This window comes from Terrapene carolina, unplaced genomic scaffold (assembly GCF_002925995.2).
Source record: "Terrapene carolina triunguis isolate 2854851 unplaced genomic scaffold, T_m_triunguis-2.0 Scaffold130, whole genome shotgun sequence".
NCBI classification, from domain to species: domain Eukaryota; kingdom Metazoa; phylum Chordata; order Testudines; family Emydidae; genus Terrapene; species Terrapene triunguis.
In genome coordinates this window covers 2609099-2627370 of record NW_020664481.1, presented here as the reverse complement: position 1 = coordinate 2627370, position 18272 = coordinate 2609099, and the positions used below count along the sequence as shown (strand labels likewise).

The window sequence follows — 18272 nt, the reverse complement described above, 5'->3', positions numbered from 1 at the left end:
TCTCTGATTCTGTGCCCAGGGCCCCCGCTTTCATTGCAGGCCGGGGATTGGGGCGTCTCTAATTCTGCAGGGGCACAATGAGGACTCGAGCGAGGGGAGGAGAGGGCCGGGACCATGCCAGCACAGCAGCTGGATTGTATCCAGTGCTGCTGGCTGATTCATTTGGGGGAGGTGTCAGCCGATCTCTGGGCCACCTGCACAGTTGACCTGGTGACCCTGCACCATCACATGACCAGGTGGGGAAGCCCTGGCTTGAAATCCTCCTGAGCGCTGAGCTCCTTCCTCCTCTCTGACTAGCTGGGAAGCAGCGAAACGTTGCACCTTATGGCCGTAGCGTGGTGGGCAGCTTGCATGCAAGGGGTTGGAACTGGGGGCAGGGAGTCAAGACTCCTGAGTTGCACCCCCCTCTGGCCTGAGACAAGCAGGTCTCAGCCTGTGTGTGCCTCAGTTTCCTCCTCTCTAAAAAGGGGCTAAGGATCCCTCCCTGCCAGGGCTGCGTGCTGGGAAGTGAGTCGAGACCCTCCGATAAAAGGGGAGTTGGGATTGGGACAGCGTGGGAGGGGGGGTGGTTTCTCCTCTGAGTCCCCAGCGGTTCCTAGTGACCAGTGTCCAGACATCGGCTCTTCGCTGCCTCATTGAAGCTAGACAGGGGCACGCTTGTAACTCAGCCTGGGAACAACTTACCGAGGGCTGCGGGAATTCTCCCTCAGCAGCCAGCTTTAGATGCGGATTGGATGGTTTCTCCAAGATCGGCTCTAGTTCAAACAGGGATTATTTGGGGGAAGTCCCGGGGCCTGTGCTGGACAGGTCAGACTAGCTGATCACAGTGGCCTTGGAGTCTGTGGGTTGAGCAGAAGCCCAGGGCTGGGCTACATGGAGTTGCTGCTTGCCAGCACGGAGGGGAGAGGTCCTGGGGAGGGGCAGGCTAGGGCTGCGTTGGCTGAGCTGTGAGGGGGAGGCCGGTGCCGCACCTGCCTGCACGGTGCCTCAGCCGGACGACTCTGCGATCCAGAGAGCTGGGTGATCGCTGACGGCTGAACTGCCCGGCATCTCCGGCATGCTGTGCCTCATCCTCCTCTGACCCTGGGGGAGGGTGTCTAGCCTCCTAACTGCGGGGCCGGAGAGGGTCCCTGAACAGGACACGCCAGGCAAGCCAAACCGGGGAGGAGGGGAAGGAACCCAGGCTTTTACTGTGGGCTGGAGAGTTTCAGGGGGAAATCCTGGGATGGGGCGTGACCGTCCCAGAGGTGACACCCAGATAGGGTGAGTGACCCTTGACCCCAGGCTCCGGGAGCAGAGCACCTCCCAGCAGGGGCTAATGATGCTGACATGGTTCTTACCTTCCAGACGAGGGAGGGCCATCCGCCATGGGCACGGGAGAGTGGGGGTTCGGTCACGTCATCAGCCAGACCGGCGCCGGTGCAGTCCTCGTAGAAGAGGTGCAGGTAGGAGCGGACCCCGTACCACTTCCCACGCTCCACGTTGGGTCCCCGGCTGCAGCCGCACGACTGGTCGCGGGCAGGCATGGGGCCTGGGGAGGGGATTGAGAACGCTCAGCAGGAGGCGCTTCGCTGCTGATGCTGAGCTCGGGGACGTGAACACCTCCAGGAGCGGAGCTAGCCCTGTGCCCCATGGACACGGCGCATTGGGGATACCCACGAGACACGTCCGGGCCCCATCCCCCAGCCGGATGCCAGGACACGACCTCAGCCAGACATTCATGTTCTGCTGAGCACAGTCCGTTCCTGAGGTGAGTGACTGGGGGGGCGCCCAGCAGTGCGCTGCTGACTCCTGCCTTTCCCACGGTGTGAGCACAGCCTGCCCCTGAGCCTGTCCCCTGTGTCTGGCTAGTAGCATCCCCTAGTGGTTAGAAGACAGGACTCCTGGGTTCCAAGCTGTGCTGATACCTAGCCAAGTGGCCTTGGGCCAGTCACTTAATCTCAGTATGACTCAGTTTCCCCAGCTGTGAAGAATGTTCCCCCTGCTCTTTCTGATCGTGCCCCCACCCGTTTTGTGGGGCAGGACACCGCCAAGCTGGGTGCCACCTCCCTCCCATGGCGGGGTGGGCTCCCAGAGCCCTCGCCCAGCTGGAGACGCCGGGGAGCAGTTTCGCCTTCATCTTGGTCAGGACGTGATGTTTGAAAGCTGGGGGCAGAGAGGATCTGGTTAGCCAGAGCTGAGGGGTTAATGGCCAGGGCATGGGATAACAGTATCCGGGGGGATGGGGAGCCGAGGGGCGGGCATGGGTACAGGAGTGACAGCTCTGAACCACCACCTCAACCTCCTGAGAGCGCCTCCTGCTGGTACCAAGGAGACATGGGCATTCTCAGCGAGTCAGGCCTAATATCCTAGGCCCATGAGGAGCTGGACTGGGCCCTTCAAAGCAGGGACAGCCCTTGCTGAGCCAGGGCCCTGCTCCCACGGCTCCCCTGCTCAGCGTCAGGTTCCTGCCCCATTGATATCAAGGAGGGTTTGGCCAGGACCGGAGCCCATCGTCCTGTGTGCAGAATCAGCCTGCAGGACCTGGGAAGGGCCAATGAGATGATTGCTGGGTCACCTCCCACCAGGACGTTGGGGGAACCTGCAGCCCTGTGCTTTGCAAGCCTTGGGGCAGCCGGGGGGGGGGGGGGAGCATGACCTTCACGTGCCCGCACTCCCTGGCGATCGGTTCCAGAGTCACTGGCTTTCGTGGGAGCTGAGATTGACACCTCTGGTGCACCCACCCATCGGGGGACCCTTCCTAGGTCCCAAACACCGGCCGGCCCTGCCACTGAATGGAGACTGGCTCCATCCTTCCTATGGGCCCAGCCCCCTGCTAGGAGCGCAGTGGGGCTGCAGGAGTTCCACTGCTTGCAGAATTGGGCCCTATATCAGGGTATCCCCAGTTACCCAATCGAGTGAGTGGAGGAGGAGGGGCTGGGAGCACTCGGCTCTGCCTCCTCATGCTGAAGCAATCCCCCCTCCCCACACACACACACACTTTTCCTATAGCGCTCACACCCACCCTGTCCTGCCTTTCCCCACCAATCACCGCGTCCGCCTGCAGTGGGGCTGATCAGCGCAGCCCGGGGCTGATTGGGCATTGCCATGGGAACTGCCTCTCTGGGCCGTAGTCACAGCTGGGGCTGGGCATGCTGACAGCAGAGCCGGTGTGTGGGGAGGGGGTGGAAATGGCAGAGCCTCCCTGCGGGGGACGAGGGGCAGGGAAGAAGGGGGACCCCTTCAGTCCCAGGGGGAGGGGTTTGAGAAGGATCTAGGGGCCAAATTCCTCGCTGGAGTAACCCTGGTGGAGTCACCGGAGTCGCACCCAGGGGCTGCTCTGAGAGGTGGGTCCCCCCCCACCCGCTGAAAGCCCTGTCCCAGCACACTGAGCGTCTGTGTTAATTTCAGGGAGCCCAGGCCTGGCTGGGGCCTTGCCCTCAGCACCGACACATCACCCAGCCAGAGAGACATGCCACGGGGCCTGGCATGGCGGAGGGTGATCCTGCACCCACAGGGCCTGTCTGCCAGGCCGTGGTGGTTAGCACAGGGTCACCCGAGAAGGCACCTCCCATCCTTGAGGAGCAGCAGCCTGGGAATAACCCCCTGCCCCAGTTCCAGCCAGTCGATCCATCCCTACCCGCATGGGCTACACCCCGATGCTGGGTTTGTGGCCTGGTTACTGGCACTGGGGCGTTTGTCATTCCTTCCCCGCTCCTGTACCGAGAAGCCCCATGTCCGGGCAAGAGGTGTCTGTGAGGGGGCCCTGTTGGCCCCAGACATCAGAAAATCTCCCCCACTCCTTGGCTGGTGAGTCACAGGCGAGTAAACGCCACTGTCTGCAACGCTGCATCTCATTCTCACGCCCAACACACCCCTCCCCGCCGATCACTCCCCCCCTTCCTTCCTGCCCTTCCATACATGTCCAGGATTTTAGCACATCGATCTCCCCTTGTGCCCTGCTTGGCAGAGCCGGGGCCCCTGAGCCATGCCAAGCCGCCTCCCCCGTGGTGTGCCCTGCGGCAGTTCATGGAGCTGCCCCCGCTGCCCTTACCGCTGGCTGAGCTCCTAGCGCATCCTTTCCCCTCTGGGTTCTGCCTCTGGGGGTGGCCCCTTTGCTTGCGGGACGCCCTCCGGACCGAGACCCGTAGCGGGACGACAGATCTTGCTCCGACGGTATCCGAACTGCGACGGGCGCCTCCTCTCTCTGGCTGGCTGGGACGCAGAGGGCGCCGGCTCGTGCCAGGGTTTGGCGGCCGGCGGGAGCTGGAGTTATTTTTCTTCTCCAAAGGGCTCAGCAGCACCCGCTGAATTGGAGGGGGCAAAAGGGGAGGGAGCAGGGGTGCGGGGGGCAGGCAGGGCAGCGAGGAGGGGGCGATGGAGAGAGAGCTGTTTACCTGTTGCAGTGGCCGGCTAGCCCAGCATCTGCCTGGCGTTTCCCAGCCAGCAGAAGCTTGTGAGAGGCTGGCTCCGCACAGCCGTGGAGCTGAGCAGTGTCTGAGTCAGAGGAAGAGAGAGGATGCGTGGCTGTGTGTGTCAGCGGGTCTGAGGGGATGGGAGCATGTGGAGGAGCCGTCAGTCGCAGCGCTGGGGAGTGCGGTGTGCCGGGGGCTGCCAGGCAGAGCGTGACCCCAGCCTGGCGGTTCAGCAAGGGCCCATCTTGGCTGGCAGGGCAGCCGCGTTGGTGGCAAGATGAGAGGGGCAGAGCGGAGAGCCGCTGTCTCCTACGGTTCATGGGCAGGGCAGGCCTGCAGCGTCAGACTCTGCCCCCGGGCAGGATTCAGGTCTCGGAGACACTGGTGTAAACCCAGGTCTAGGATCCCTGAGAGCAGAACCCAGCTCCAGGCCTCTGGGTGTGATGGCTGGTCCAGCCTCCAGGGCATCCGGCAGCCCCCTTGCTGGGCTTCCCAGGGCCATAGTTTTCTCCGGAGAGCCCAGCCAGGCTGGCAGGGATGAGAATCTCCCTCGGCCGTGGAGTTTCACTGACAGCTTGTAGCTTCGAGGGCACGTCCGCAGCTTCCTGTTGTGCCGTCAAATGAAAGGCAGCTCCCTCAAAATCCATCGCCTTCCCCTGGGGCTTGCCCAGTGCAGGGCTGGCTCCAGGCACCAGCTTAACAAGCAGGTGCTTGGGGCGGCCAAGGGAGAGGGGTGGCACCTGCGGCAATTTGGGGGCGGCAGGTCTCTCACTTCCTCTAGGAGCGAAGGACCTGCCGCTGAACTGCCGGCGCCGATCGCGGCTTTTATTTATTTATTTTTTTGGCTTGGGGCAGCAGAAATGCTGGAGCCGGCCCTGGCCCAGTGACCCAGCAGTTACTGACCAAGCACGGCCTCTCTGTAGGAACCCCATTGCAAAGGGCAGAGCTGGGATTAGAACCCAGGCCTGACGCACAGCCCCACCCCCCTGCTAGGCAACGCTCCCCTCCCTGAGCTCAGACTAGAACCCTGGAGTCCTGCCTGCAGCCCGTGCTCTAGCTCACTAGCTCTCCAGGCCTCCTTTAGAAGCAATGTTCTAGCATAACCAGGGCAGGCCGCAGGTTTGCCGGCTGTATGGGCTGCGTTTTGGCCTGATGTGGTGCTGGTAGCACCTTCCCCGGCTCCCTGCCCTTGGATGGCACATAATGTTCATTGCTCCCGGAGCCTGCGCAGGGACAGATGGCCCCTAGCTCTGAGCGGGGGAGCCCCAGCATGGCGGGGTGACACAGCAGGGCCTGGCCCCAAGTTTGGAGCCACAGAGAGCCTTTTTGGTCCCAATGGCTTTCTCTCCTGAAGGCCTCGTCTCTGTGTTTCTCCACCCCCTTCTCTCTCCCCGGTCCTTCTCTTCCGTTCTCCCCACTTCTGCACTGTCTCCCCAGCCTGCCAGTCTTCTCTTTCAGCTCCGCTCCTGCACCTCCTCTCCTGCCAACAGCCCCCCTCCATGTTCCTGCCTGGCGACTGAGTGCCCTGCAAAGAGGAATGATCTGCAGCTACTCTCCCTGTGCTCTGATCGTCTGGGGCAGAGCCAGCGCTGGGCAGAGATGGTGCAGCGAAGGGGCACCAGTTGGGCGTGATGCAGCGGTCCATCGAAGGAGCTGTGAGCATGCAGCACATGGCCTCTCAAAGGCTCTGTTGCTGGGGCAGAATTCTGACCCTGCATTCAGCCGATCACAGCGGTTGCTAAAACAACATCCCTACGGTGGGTTTGGAAACTTTCTGTTGCTAACAAACCCGGAGGAAACTGAGCTGCTGCTAGGATGCTCAGGTGAACCCAGGGGTGCGGACGGCACACCCGGGAGTCTACCTCCCATGGCTCTGAGGTCGAGCGATCCTGGATACTGGGCTGTACGTGACCATGGCAGCTGGGACCCAGCACGAGGCTGGGCACCCCAGAGACACTGATGCCTACTGGGAAAGTGGGCACATCATAGGCACAGAGACGTGGCATAGCATTCATGGGGCAGTGAGTGGGGGAGGGATTTAGTCATGGTGGCTGCTGCACTGAGAATAACCCAGTGCCCTTTGGGGCACGAAAACCAGGGCCAAAGCCTGCTGCTCGGTCACCACTGCGCCGCTCCAGGAACCCGCTGTGGGAGTACAATCTGCTCTGGCTGTAGGTCCTGCTGTGTCTGCCTGCGTGCCCCCTCCCTGCACGCCTGGAGCTGGGGGGATGTCGGGAGGGGATCCAGGGAGCAGGTTACGCTGCTGCTCCTGTCACTGTCTCCCCACTTTACCAACTCCCTGCCCGTCTCCCTGCCTTGCTTACAGCGTCCAGCCCACTGGCTTGTTTGTGACACTCCCAGAAGCAGAGGGGCCGTGCCCAGCCCTCCACGCCTGAGGCTGGTGATAGCTGGTCCGTCTCTCTCCACTCAAAGGCGAACACAGAGTTTTAATGCGAGCCGTTACCCTCAGACTGGATGTCTCTAAAAGAGACGGTCTGGCTCAGCCAGCAACGAGGGGCTGGGTGCAGGAATCCCTGGGGGAGACTCTCAGGCCTGTGCTTTGCAGGAGCTCAGCTGAGATGATCCTAATGGGCCCTTCTGGCTGGCAGATCTCTGCAGCTGATCATGGCAGAGCCCGCACAAAAGTTTTTCCAGACTGACCGGACGGGATCATTTGGACCTCAGTTTTCAGTCGCTGCCCAACATCGAGCACACTAGGAATTCAGAACAGAGACGTGCCTTACGCTTTGTCATGGTGGGGATCAGCCCTCAAATGTAGGTTGGACCTAACTAGCACCCTTCCAAATTTAGGGCCAAGTTCTGCTTTTGGTTGGAAGGGTGTAATCTGGAGTCACTCTGGATTTAATCCAGTGTGAGATCAGAAATTGAGCCATAGAGAGGCTAACTCACAGGGCTCAACTGGGCTTTGTGGAGAGTGTGGTGAGTGGAAGTTGGAGAGATGGTTGATTTAATTCCAAGTATCTAAAGACCCGTTTCTCCTCATTCTCCCAGTAGGAATTGATGATGGGAAAGGATCTGTGTGAAGTCCAGGGGAGATGCAAGGCACATGAGAAGAAAGGAATAACTGAGGGGCTAGAAATATAAAAGGAAGAGGAAATAACTGGATTGGGGAGACTACAGAAAAAACCTGACCTTTGAGTTGGCTTATTATAACATGGGACGGGATGCAACATTTGGAATCTACTCTTTTCCCCTCCAAAAAAATAAAGTTTTGGGGTATTCAGATGCTGGGGCTTTGATCTGGATCCAAGCTCCCTCAAAACGTAGTGGGGATTTGGTTTGGACCTATCCCTAGCAAACGTTAGATCCAACCAAGCAGGGACCCTCAGCCCCCTGGTTACGTGTTTGGTCCTGCTGTCACCTTGGTAACAGCTGCTTGGAGAGCAGAGGAGAAGATGAAAACAAGAGAGTTGGGTGTTAATTCCTTCGGGCGCCTTGGAGACAAGGCTTCCGGGGCAGAGGGGTGTATTTGGATCTCGAGTCTCCCGTTGTTGTGGTTGTTGTTGTTGTGCTCAGATTTATTTTACTATGTAAATACGGTGGGATTAGAGGACGTGGCTCAGAGGCGTGAGCTGCCCTGCAGTTCACCCAATCCTGTAATTCCCCAGCTGGTGTAATAACTTTCTAATACTGGATACAGACAAGAGACCAGCTGCCCGGCCTAATCCAGCCATGAATTTCGGAGCAGTTCTAAAGGGATTTGAATGGCTCTGTTATTTCCACATGGGTTTTATCTGCGGCAGGGGTGAGTTTTTTCAATTCTTCCCGGAGCCTCTCGGCAGTTGGCTCAGGGGACGCCTCGTTTGCCATGAGTCATAGGCCGGCGCCACCGCCCTGTTGCCACGGAGACAACTTTCGCTGGATGCTGAAGTTGACATTCATAGGCCGTTGGTTCTGGAAGGTGGAGCTGGGAGGCTCTTGCCACCCCAACGATAATGGATGTAGGGGTGTCCTGAGCCCCTCTGGAAGGATGAACATGCAAGAGATCCTACAGGAGCTGCTCAAGCCATCGGGTCTGGTCCACTGATGCTTCGGAGGAGAGCAAATAAACCCCATTAGAACCTCCGGCGCCTTCCCTCCATGCGTCTCAGTGCTCTTTGGGGACATTAAACATGAGCAGTTTGCTGCTGGGGGTTAGCTGACTTGCCCCCCCCCCAGGTGTGCCAGGCTACACACCGTGTAGGGACCCCCATCCCAATCCACTGATACCCTGACCTGTCGAGTCAGAGATCCCCATTGAAGGATCACAGCGGTTGAAGCTCTGAGCGAAGTGCTTATCCCAGAAGGCACAACAATGCTGCCTTGCTAGCTAGCCAAGGAAGGGGAGTGTGGTACTTAGTGGCTTGGGGTGAAGTCCTGGCCCCACTGAAGTCAATGGGAACTTTGCCATAGATTTCAGTCTAGCTAGGATCTCAGCCATGGCCTCCATGAGGTCGATGCTAGTCCAAGCTCCAACGGTGTGATCATGGGCAAGTCTCTTACCCTCCCCAGCTGCTGCTTTTGGGGAGAGTGGCTGCATGCTGCAGCGAGGCACACCGAGAACCGGGGAAGCAGGACAGCTGGGCCCTCCCCACAGCCCAGTCCATCCAGGCCTCTCTGCCAAGCCTTGCCCACACGTCGGACTAGCGAGCACTAACCGCAGGGGTGGGTTTTGTGGGGCGGACTGAGAACACCGGCTGCTAGACGGGGGCCCGATGACAACATAAGCGACCTCCAATCCCTGCTGTCACGGGACTGATTTCAGTCGGCAACCCAGGGAAAGGCTCCAGCCCCTCTGCCTCTGGGCTGCCTGTTTCCCTGGACTGCTCTCCCATCTGCCTGGTATGTCCGACGTGTCTTCCGGGTCCCTGAGGCCCCTTTGTGCTCCGGCCTGCCACCGGGAGGCTGAGGGTTACCTCCCTGCCCTTGGCACTACCCAGCCTGCTCTAACCTGGTTGCTCTGGCAAAGCCAGCTCCCAGCCTTGGCGTCTCTCCAGGCTCCGGGTGCTGGAGCCTGTCTTGTGTAACAGGTGAAGACGGATGGGCTCGTGTCTAGTACTCCAGGGACACTGACGACAGCTGGGCTGGTGTTTGACACGGATGTTTAAAGGAGGGTGCGTTTTAGGCCTCGAATTGTTACAACAGGACAGGGAAAGTCCAGCAGAGTCTAAACGTTTGGGGTTTGGTGTGTTTTTAAAATCTGCCCTTTCCATGATTAAGCTCTTTCTTTTTCTTTCAAAAAAGGTTTATATTTGTGGTACCCACAATAACCAAGGTATTGTGCCCCCTGCTGGCGCTTTGGCAGCTGCTAACTAGCCAGACCCCAGGGACACTGAGGCCCAAAGGGCGCTTTGGCAGGACATCATGCTTTATTCAAGGGACTGATTTGATAAAATCATCTGTGTTCATTTCAGCTTCGAGCCAGACCTGGTGACTGAGTTCCTGTTTGCCACACACACAGTCCTGCCAGCCGCTGAGTGCCCCCTCCCCTTTACCATGTGCGTGTGTGCATACACGGCACACAGAGGACACCGCACAGACTGCACGCACCTTTAAAGGTAACTCAGCACTTTATTCTTCTCTCAGCTCCCAGCCTTCCCCGCAAAGCAAACAACGAACACGTCATTTGCTATTTTAATGGGAGAAGCAAATCCCAGACATTGTCTTCGGGGGGAGAATTTGCTTTTTCACTATATTAAAAACGGGGCATGTCCCGGAGTTCTGGCAGTTAAGAGTGGAGGGACTTCGGGGCCGGGGGTTGAGTTTTAAGTGATTCTGTTGGGCGGCGGCGCCGTCGGAGCCTCTGGGACATAAAGGGCCCTGTGACCTGCTTCAGGTTCTAGTTTCCTCTTCACTCCCCCCTTTCCTTGGGTGGAGGGTTGTTACCGTCCCCCAAGGTACCGTCCTGTCAGTAGCTGCTACCCCCGCTGGCCAGCAGATGTCTCCGTGAACCACACAGCAGCAGCCTCGTTTCCTGTCTGTTGGTCTCCTAGAAGCGTGGGGGGACCCTGCCCTGGGCTGCTGTGATGCTCAGCCAGGTCTGGGGGATGGTGCCAGAGAAGGAGAAGAGGAGACTAGAGGCAGCTGGGTCTCTATACAGTCTGGCTCCCTTGAGACACTTGTAACGCACCCTCTGCCCCGTAGGACGGAGGCTGGCGGTGGGTGCAATGCAAAGGCTGCATCACCTTGCCTGCGAGGTTTCCATACACCCCTGTGCGTTGATGAATCACGCAGAAAGAGGTAGCAGGTCCCCGGGGAGGGCCTAGTGACCTGAGCCTCGGGTCGGAAACCCCTGAACTGCTGCAAGCACAGGCCTGTGTCCCTGCAATTTCCTGTGGCACAGAGAGAGGTGCCTCGTCAGAGACTGAAAACCAAGGTCTCGTCTGCTTTGTGTGGGCATGAAAGAATTCCCGGCACTGTTCCAATGGTTTCCTTGAGCAGAACTCCCCCCAACCCTGGCTGAATGCCAGCTCTCTGTCTGTCTGCTGCCCTATACCCCAGAGGTGGCTGCATTTCCGAGATGCTGCATATAGTGGTATGAAATACTGTTGGATGAAATGCACCGTATGCATGTGAAAGGGAACCTCACTTTCCCTGCCTGTCAGAGGGGGGGATACTAATTCCTACCTGCCTTTGGCAAGTGCTTTGAGATGCCAGGATGAAAACGCTGTGGAAGCACTACGTTAGGGGACCATGGTGCAAGCAGAGGCTGGGAATGTGGCTCTCTGCTCCCTTGCTCTGGTGTGGAGGTCTTGTGAGAAGGGGCATATTACAGCTGTACCTGGGGACATTCAGGGATAAGACAGGAACAGAGCATTTAGCTCTACTGAACTACTGTGAACAGCTCCAGGGAGGGAATGAATGGGGACTGGAGACGGTCGGCATGGAGAGCGGGGAGGAAATTTTCCACAAAAAGGGAATTTTGACCCAGAATCCAATGAAATTCACAAAAACATTTCTGCGAGATTTGTAATGTATTTGGGGGGGGCGGGGGGTTTCTGTTCTCCCAGCTTTCCGGGTGTGTCTGTGGAGGGTGCGGCTCCTGGTTCTAGGGCACTGCTGCAGTCAGAGCCTGGGGATTTGCCCCTTCTACATTGGAAGTATCTGTGCAGCAGAACTACAGTGAGAGTCGCCCTTTTCGGCCGCAGCGGTAGTAGCTAGGTGGTGCCTTGTGCTGAGCAGAGCTGGGCTTGGCTGGTGTTTGGCTGGGAGACCGCCAAGGAAAATCTAGCCACTGCAGTTGGTGGCAGTTCACTAGCTGGTGCTTTTCCCCCCAGTCAGTAGTAGATCAGCGCCGGAGTCGTTGGGCCCTGCATTTAACCCTGGAGCCTCTTAGAATGGGTAGTGAGTCACGTCCGTACTGTTAGTTCTGCTAGTAGCCGTGATGACGTCTCGGAGCATGCCTAGCATGAACGAGAAGTTTCCCAGCACCCTGGGCATGCTGAGACTGAGCTGAGTGCTCATGTGGTTAGTAAAAAGGGCTGGCCTTTCACTCCAGCCATCAGCCTTCTGAGTGAGTTACAACAGTGGTTTTCAACCAGGGGACACGTACCCTTGGGGTACGCAGAGATCTTCCAGGGGTACATCAGCTCATCTAGAGATTTGCCTAGTTTTACAACAGGCTAGAGGAAAAGCACTAGTGACGTCAGTATCAACTAACATTTCAGGCAAGGACTTGATTATACAGCTCTATATGTTATTCACTGAAATGTAAGGACTGTACTGTATGTATACTCCAATTGATTTATTTTATAATCCTATGGTAACAATGAGAACGTAAGCAGTTTTTCAGTGATAGTGTGCTGTGACCCTTTTGTGTTTTTATGCCTGATTTTGTAAGCAAGTAACTTAGTGAAACTTGGGTGTACACCACTGCGTTACAGTATCCCAGCCAAAGTCCAAGTCAGGCCATTACATGCTGCTTCCTTACACTTCTCCATTGCGCTTTCAGATGGATAGTTTTCTTCTTCGCTCCCTGCCCTATGCGCACACGCGTGTGTGTGTCCTGTTTGTGAAGCCCCTGGAGGTGATGGCTCTGTATGAATGGATGGTGCTATTTGGACTCGTAAGCACATGGCTTGCAGGATTTGGCTGATTTTGTGGTGTCCGTGGGGCTGATAAACCGGGGTTCAGCTGGCTGGATCAGAGGAAGGGGCAGGCTATTCCTAGGGGTTCTTGTGCAAAGAGAGGGGGGATTGATTCTGCTCTCACGGCAGTGTGAATCAGGAGTCACTCCGTTGTAACCAGTGGTGTAACACTAGCGTCAGGCTGGCAGTGTAGGTGAGCTGAGTCAGAAACAGAGGCACAAACCGAGTGAGAAGAGCACCTGAGGCAGACCAAGAATACACTTTATTCCATAGTTACAACAATCAGTATAACCATTAGCTGAGCTTTCACATAACCAGTCCGGGACATTTCACACACACTGTTCGGATGTACCAAGTGCCGTTATTCCCCTCATCTAAAAGCCTATTTCTCCAAGACAACAGATACAGGAACCTCGTCACTAACACAACAATACAAAAGAAAACCCAGAGCGCTTGTAGCACCATTTGCAGGCTGGAGTTTTTCTCCATCGACACCTGCTGACAACTGTAAAGCGTTGGGAGGAGGTTTGGGAAAAGGGCTGGGGGTTGCATCCCCAGAGCCCTGCTGGCCACAATCCGTGGAGTTTGTTCCTGAGACAAGTTTTTATTTATCTATATCGATGACTCGAATGTGTCACACACACACACGCGCGCACACGGCAGCAGGGACGCGGGGAAAGGATCGTCACAGCAGAAACTAGCCAAGCGATAGAATGAGAGAGAAGTCAAAACGCGGGGGCGTCTCTAAAGCACTAAAACCACATGTCACAGCAGTTCACCATGGTTCACAACTCTTTCTCCTCTGACACAGGAAAACAAGAAAAGCCGACAGGAAGGGGGAGCGGAGAGGAAGCAAATGCTCTTTGTGCTTAAAGTCAGGAGGAAGGAGGCTGAAGAGTAGCATTTCCCTCTCTCCACCGTCCCGCTTACTCCTTCCGGGCCCGGGCTCTGCCGCTATGATCAGGCCCCTGTAGAGAGGATCCTACCTGGGGCCTGCTCCTGAGGAAGGTTTAGCCTGATGGTTTGTAAAGTGACTGGAACCAGAGCCTGCTTTTCCCTGGGGGATCTCTCAGGCCAGGCCAGGCCAGGCCAGGGAGAGCCCAGCATCCCCCGCAAGGGGCAGAGAGAACCTGCTCGATCAGGGGTGGACAGGGCAGGTTTGGCCTGTAGCTCTGGGGGCAGCCCCTGAGAGGAAGAGGCGAGCCTGGCCCAGGACAGGCTCTGCTCTGTGTTTTGCAGTAATCCTTCCAGACTGGAGTTCCCTCTACCTGAGCCCCCCACACACAGAGTAGGGGGAGGGGTCTGCAAGAGGGCATGCGCAGGGACCCAGCAGAGTGGCTTCCTACCATGCCTTGGAGCTGCGGGGATGGGGGAGGGGAAAACAGCTGGCCAATGAAACCCACCTCTTCCTACACGCGAGAGGGGTGAGGACGCAGCCCCCACGCCCTGTCCATTCTCCTCTCCCCTTCCCGACAGGCCTTCTGAGCCGCTGGGCTGGCAGAGAGCAGAAGATGCTCTTGGTGAGGCGGGACGTGTATCACATACTCTCCCCAGCACCCACACGCCCAGCCAAGCCACCTCAGCCCATGCACCTTAGGGTGGCACTGGTTGAGTCTCTGTTACTGCCCTCTGCAGTGCTCGTCCCTAGTCGGGGCTGATCTGCTCCTAACCCTGGCTCCTGTTACTGGCTAAAATGTCTTCGACAGACGCAGCCAATCAGCCCCGGTAGACCTGGTTGTTCTGCTCTCCCTCCGCTCTGAGCCCACTGGCACAGACCTGGGGGCTATAAGAAAACATGAGATCCACGGGCTGGCTGCGAGGCAGATGCTGTGTGTTCGCTGGTTGCACTGCACCTGCTGACTGCCCTACAAACTACTGCCTCCAGCTGGTGTCACCTGCTCGCAGCTACCCCTATTCCTGCAAATACCCCTTAGCCAGCACACCCCCAGAGCCCCTCTGTGTACAGCCCTTCTGGCCACACTTATCTCCGAGTGTGCTGCTGCTCTTCGGGTGTCGCTTGCCTTGTGATCTGTGACTCAAACCCCTCAGGCCAGGCGGGGCCCCATAACTGCACCAGAACGGCGTGCTGGTGACAGTCACTGCATGCACCTGCCAGTGGGACATTCAGAACGCCAAGGCCCCAACCCTGCAAGTTGCTCCGCAAGAGAAAACCCCCATGCAGTGGGGCTCTGAACGGATACGGGGACCTGCCTGTATGGAAAGCTTGCAGGCTGGGGGTCTCAGAGGACAGCACCGGTCATGGGCAGTGGTGGTGCTGGCAGCAAGGACAGTTCACAGCAGAGCCTGGGGTTTGCGGGCGTATTCCTGAACAGTCAATGCTCATTTTAAAAGTTACCCTCCGGGCCACGGCCATTGTTCTAGGGACTGGTGCATGGGAAGTGTCTGATCCCTACAAGCTAAGAGAGTCCGTGGGCCATGCTCTGGGGAGTGAAACACCCAGAACCTGCATCCCACCTGCTCCAAAAAAAGTGGTGCACTTCCCTGGGTCGCAGGAAGGCCCTGCCTGGGACCACTGTACTGGCAACCCTGCCGTCCCTGCCACGAGAACGTGTTGGGAGCTGAAAGCACCCAATCGCTGTGAATATCAGCGAACACTTCCTCCTTCCAAACAGCCAAGTCCGAACCTGTTCCCACTGAAGGCCGGGGCTTCACTGGGACAGGGCCAGCCCCAGCACCGGCTGTGTTCAGGGGATATGTTACTTTCTCAAGTTGCTGACTTGCTTTCCTCACCTTGGGAGGGCTGACGCCAGGGCAGCCAGGCTGTGGATTCTGGTGACATCTGGAAGCAGGATGGCAGAACCAGCCCCATAAAGGTCCATTTACAGCACTGGGTAAAGACCCGGCCGCCTCTGACTCAGCCCAGCATAGGGCCCTTCAGGCAGCAGGGCGCGCCCGGGGGCTGCCACTCCTGGGCAGAGCTGAGTCACCACCAAGGGTGTCTCATGCCTTGCTTGGATGCAGCTCAAGAAAAGAGACAAATTCCAAGAAGGCCCCTAGATCCTAAAGGATTCTGGGTGTCCAGGAAAGCTCTGGAGGGGACAGACTCTCCTGCAGCCAGCATGTGCGGAGGGCACTTCAGCGGCTGGATTCCTGAGGATCAGAAGAGATGGTAGAGCCAGTCCCCCCAAGTCCTTTAAAGGCAGGCCCTCCTCTGTGTGGGTATAAAACCCTTGGGGATCATTGACCTGCCAGGTGCCCTGCTGGGAAGGGAAAGGGGGTGGGGTTTTCATTACAATGGGCCTGTCTGGCCTCTGCCTGGGGGGGAAGGAAGCTGCGGGGGAAGAGCTCTGCATTAGAGGCTGAGTGACGCAGATGGGCTGTAGTGTCCCCGCCTCATGCCACTGCAGGTGAATGGGCTGCCTTGAGCAGGGGATCTCGGGGAGCATCTGTAATTCGTGTGGCTTTCCATGGGTTTATTTGGTTTGCTACGGTCTGTTCACGGCATTGTATTTTCACGGTTTGCATGCCTTGGTGCGGGAGAAGGAAAGGTGAGGCTGATATGGGAAACATTTGTTCTGCTCAGTAAGGATCCCTTGCTTTTTGCATATTTGAATTATGGTCTCAGTGCTCTTTAAACCTAGTTTATAAATTTGAATCCATATCTACACACACACATATCTATAATATTTCTCAAACGTATCCCGAGAGCTCAGCTGATCAGCTGGGGAACAGGGGGTTGGAATGTCCTTGGGAAAGGACTTCCTGAACACGCCCACTTGTCCCCATTCAAAGTCTAACATCTGGGCCATTTAAACTAAAGCCACTTAGATCACGGGTTGGGATCGCGGGTTGACTCAAAAGCCAACAGTGATCTACAGGAGGCCCGGCACAGGACCTGATTTTCAGAGGCACCACTCACCCATAGCTCCCAGCGGAGGTGGTAGGTGCTAGGCCTCTCTGAAGATCATGCCGGCATTAAGAGCCTGGACTTTTGGAATCATGTTGTTTCATACGGCTAGACAGTTTCCTAGGGAAGGAGATCCCATTCATACCCGAGCGACTCCGGACTCTGAGCTTCGGCCGAGTCTGAATGGAAATCCTCCCAGCTGTGGGAACTGGGGAATTCTGACCTAGAGTCAAGCGGCCACCTGAGAAACAGCCCTAGGAGCCCAGGACAGGTGAGGCAGAGCTGCTGAGAAACAAGGGGACAAGCCCTGCCCCGAATTCTGCAGCAATATGGCACCCCAGCATGGCTGTGTTCAGGGTGCTCCCCTTCCTGAGAGATGGCCGAGGGGCTGCCTCACTTTGGGGTGGGATCCAGGGCAGAGGAGACCTCAGAAGCTGCATAAAGCAGGAGTTGCCTGGCGAGCCGAAGGCTAATAGCTGTGGGGTGTCTTCAGGGCTAAGTCCCGTCCCAAGCCACCAACAGCACAGCGCAATCTCAGACCTGCCCCGCCCCCTCACCCTTTCCAGCCAACTGGGATTTCATCTTGCTTGGGGACCCGCTTCCTGCAGCACCACCCCCCAATCTCAGGTTGTGGCTAGGGAGCAGTGCGTGCCCTTTCTAGGGCTACTGAACAAAGCACATTCATACCTGGGCAGAAAGGTTCCTTCCTTCTGCAGCATTGTACCGTGCCTTTAAATCCGAGCCTGCCATTGCAGCCATATGTTTCCAGGCAGCAGCAGGAGGAGGCGGTTTTACTGCAGGAAGGAGACATTAGCAAAGGCAAGGAAAAACCGAGCCAAAGAGCCCTTCAGCCAGGGCATTAGTCTGCAGGGAAAGCTGCCCTAAGGCCCAGCTCCACAAAAGGAGGCAGGCATTGTGAAGCATCCCCATGCAGCATGCAGGACAGTTTTATTCGACCTTCAGTTGCAGACCCGGCTCAGCCAGACATCTGGCTCTGTTGTTGTTGTTGGTCCCTTTTGGGTGGTCGCTTAAGGCAGATTTCCCTGTGGCTTCCCCTCCCCAGCAAGCCCTGGATCGGCACACTGCCCGCAAAGCCGCCTCACCCTGGGCAAGTCATCAGAACGGGGCATGGGCGAGACCGGCACCGCTGGCCAAGACCAGACAGGAGCGTGAGCCTGAGTCTTGAGCAGCGCCGGGCTGGTGTGGGCGAATCGCCAGCAATGCCGGGGCTCAGGGCTCAGCCACTCGGTGCTAAAATCGGGGTGCAGTGCAGAAGGAAGCAACATGTGCCCACTTTCCCTGCCTTTGGCTCACGTCTCGTATTAACAGGGAGCAGGGTCCTTCCTCGGAATGGGCTCCCCGCACGGCGTAGTTGCCTGCACGAGAGTCTGGAGAGAGGAACAACAGCCTCTCGGATCCACGTGCAAATCACGTGCGTGCAACTTCGCTCTTTCCCAAAGTGAGTTGCGGGGAGCGTGCGCGCGCCGTTGCAACTAGGCAGGGACGGAGGCTTGTCCCGCCGGAGCCCCAATAAAACTGGGTATCGGAAGGGTGGGAGAGCGTGAGCTGTATGTGCTCCCTGACATCCCTATAAACCCGGGGATGGGCGGACCCGGCTGGGCTCTCTTCCCAAGGGCTGTTCGAAGGAAGAGGAGAAAAACGAAGGCAGGTTTGACAATGCACTGAAATAAAAGCAAAGGAAACCGGTGATCCCCAGACATGCAAAGGAGCGGGGAAGGAGGAAAGGGGCATGAAAATTCATTGGGAGGGGGTAGGTGGCCTCTGCTAGCAAGAGAGGGCAGGAGGGAGAAATCTGGGGTAGAAGCGCGATGGAGTGGGGGGAGTGTCTCTCAGCCGTGGAAGGATGGATGGCGGCAGAGCTGAGCAGCAGCTGGAAGCAGGGGTGGGGGAAGGGGAGACGGG

General features: G+C 57.5%; 1 protein-coding gene across 1 annotated transcript in view; it reads right to left on the bottom strand.

Annotated features, from left to right (window-relative positions):
• Nucleotides 1–1526, bottom strand: part of NRSN2 (neurensin 2) — a 2557-nt gene extending 1031 nt beyond the window's left edge. The window contains exon 1 of the mRNA XM_026652639.1: nt 1341–1526. Coding sequence (XP_026508424.1) covers nt 1341–1526 — 186 coding nt within the window. The remainder of the gene's footprint in view (nt 1–1340) is intronic.
• Nucleotides 1527–18272: the final 16746 nt, after the last annotated feature.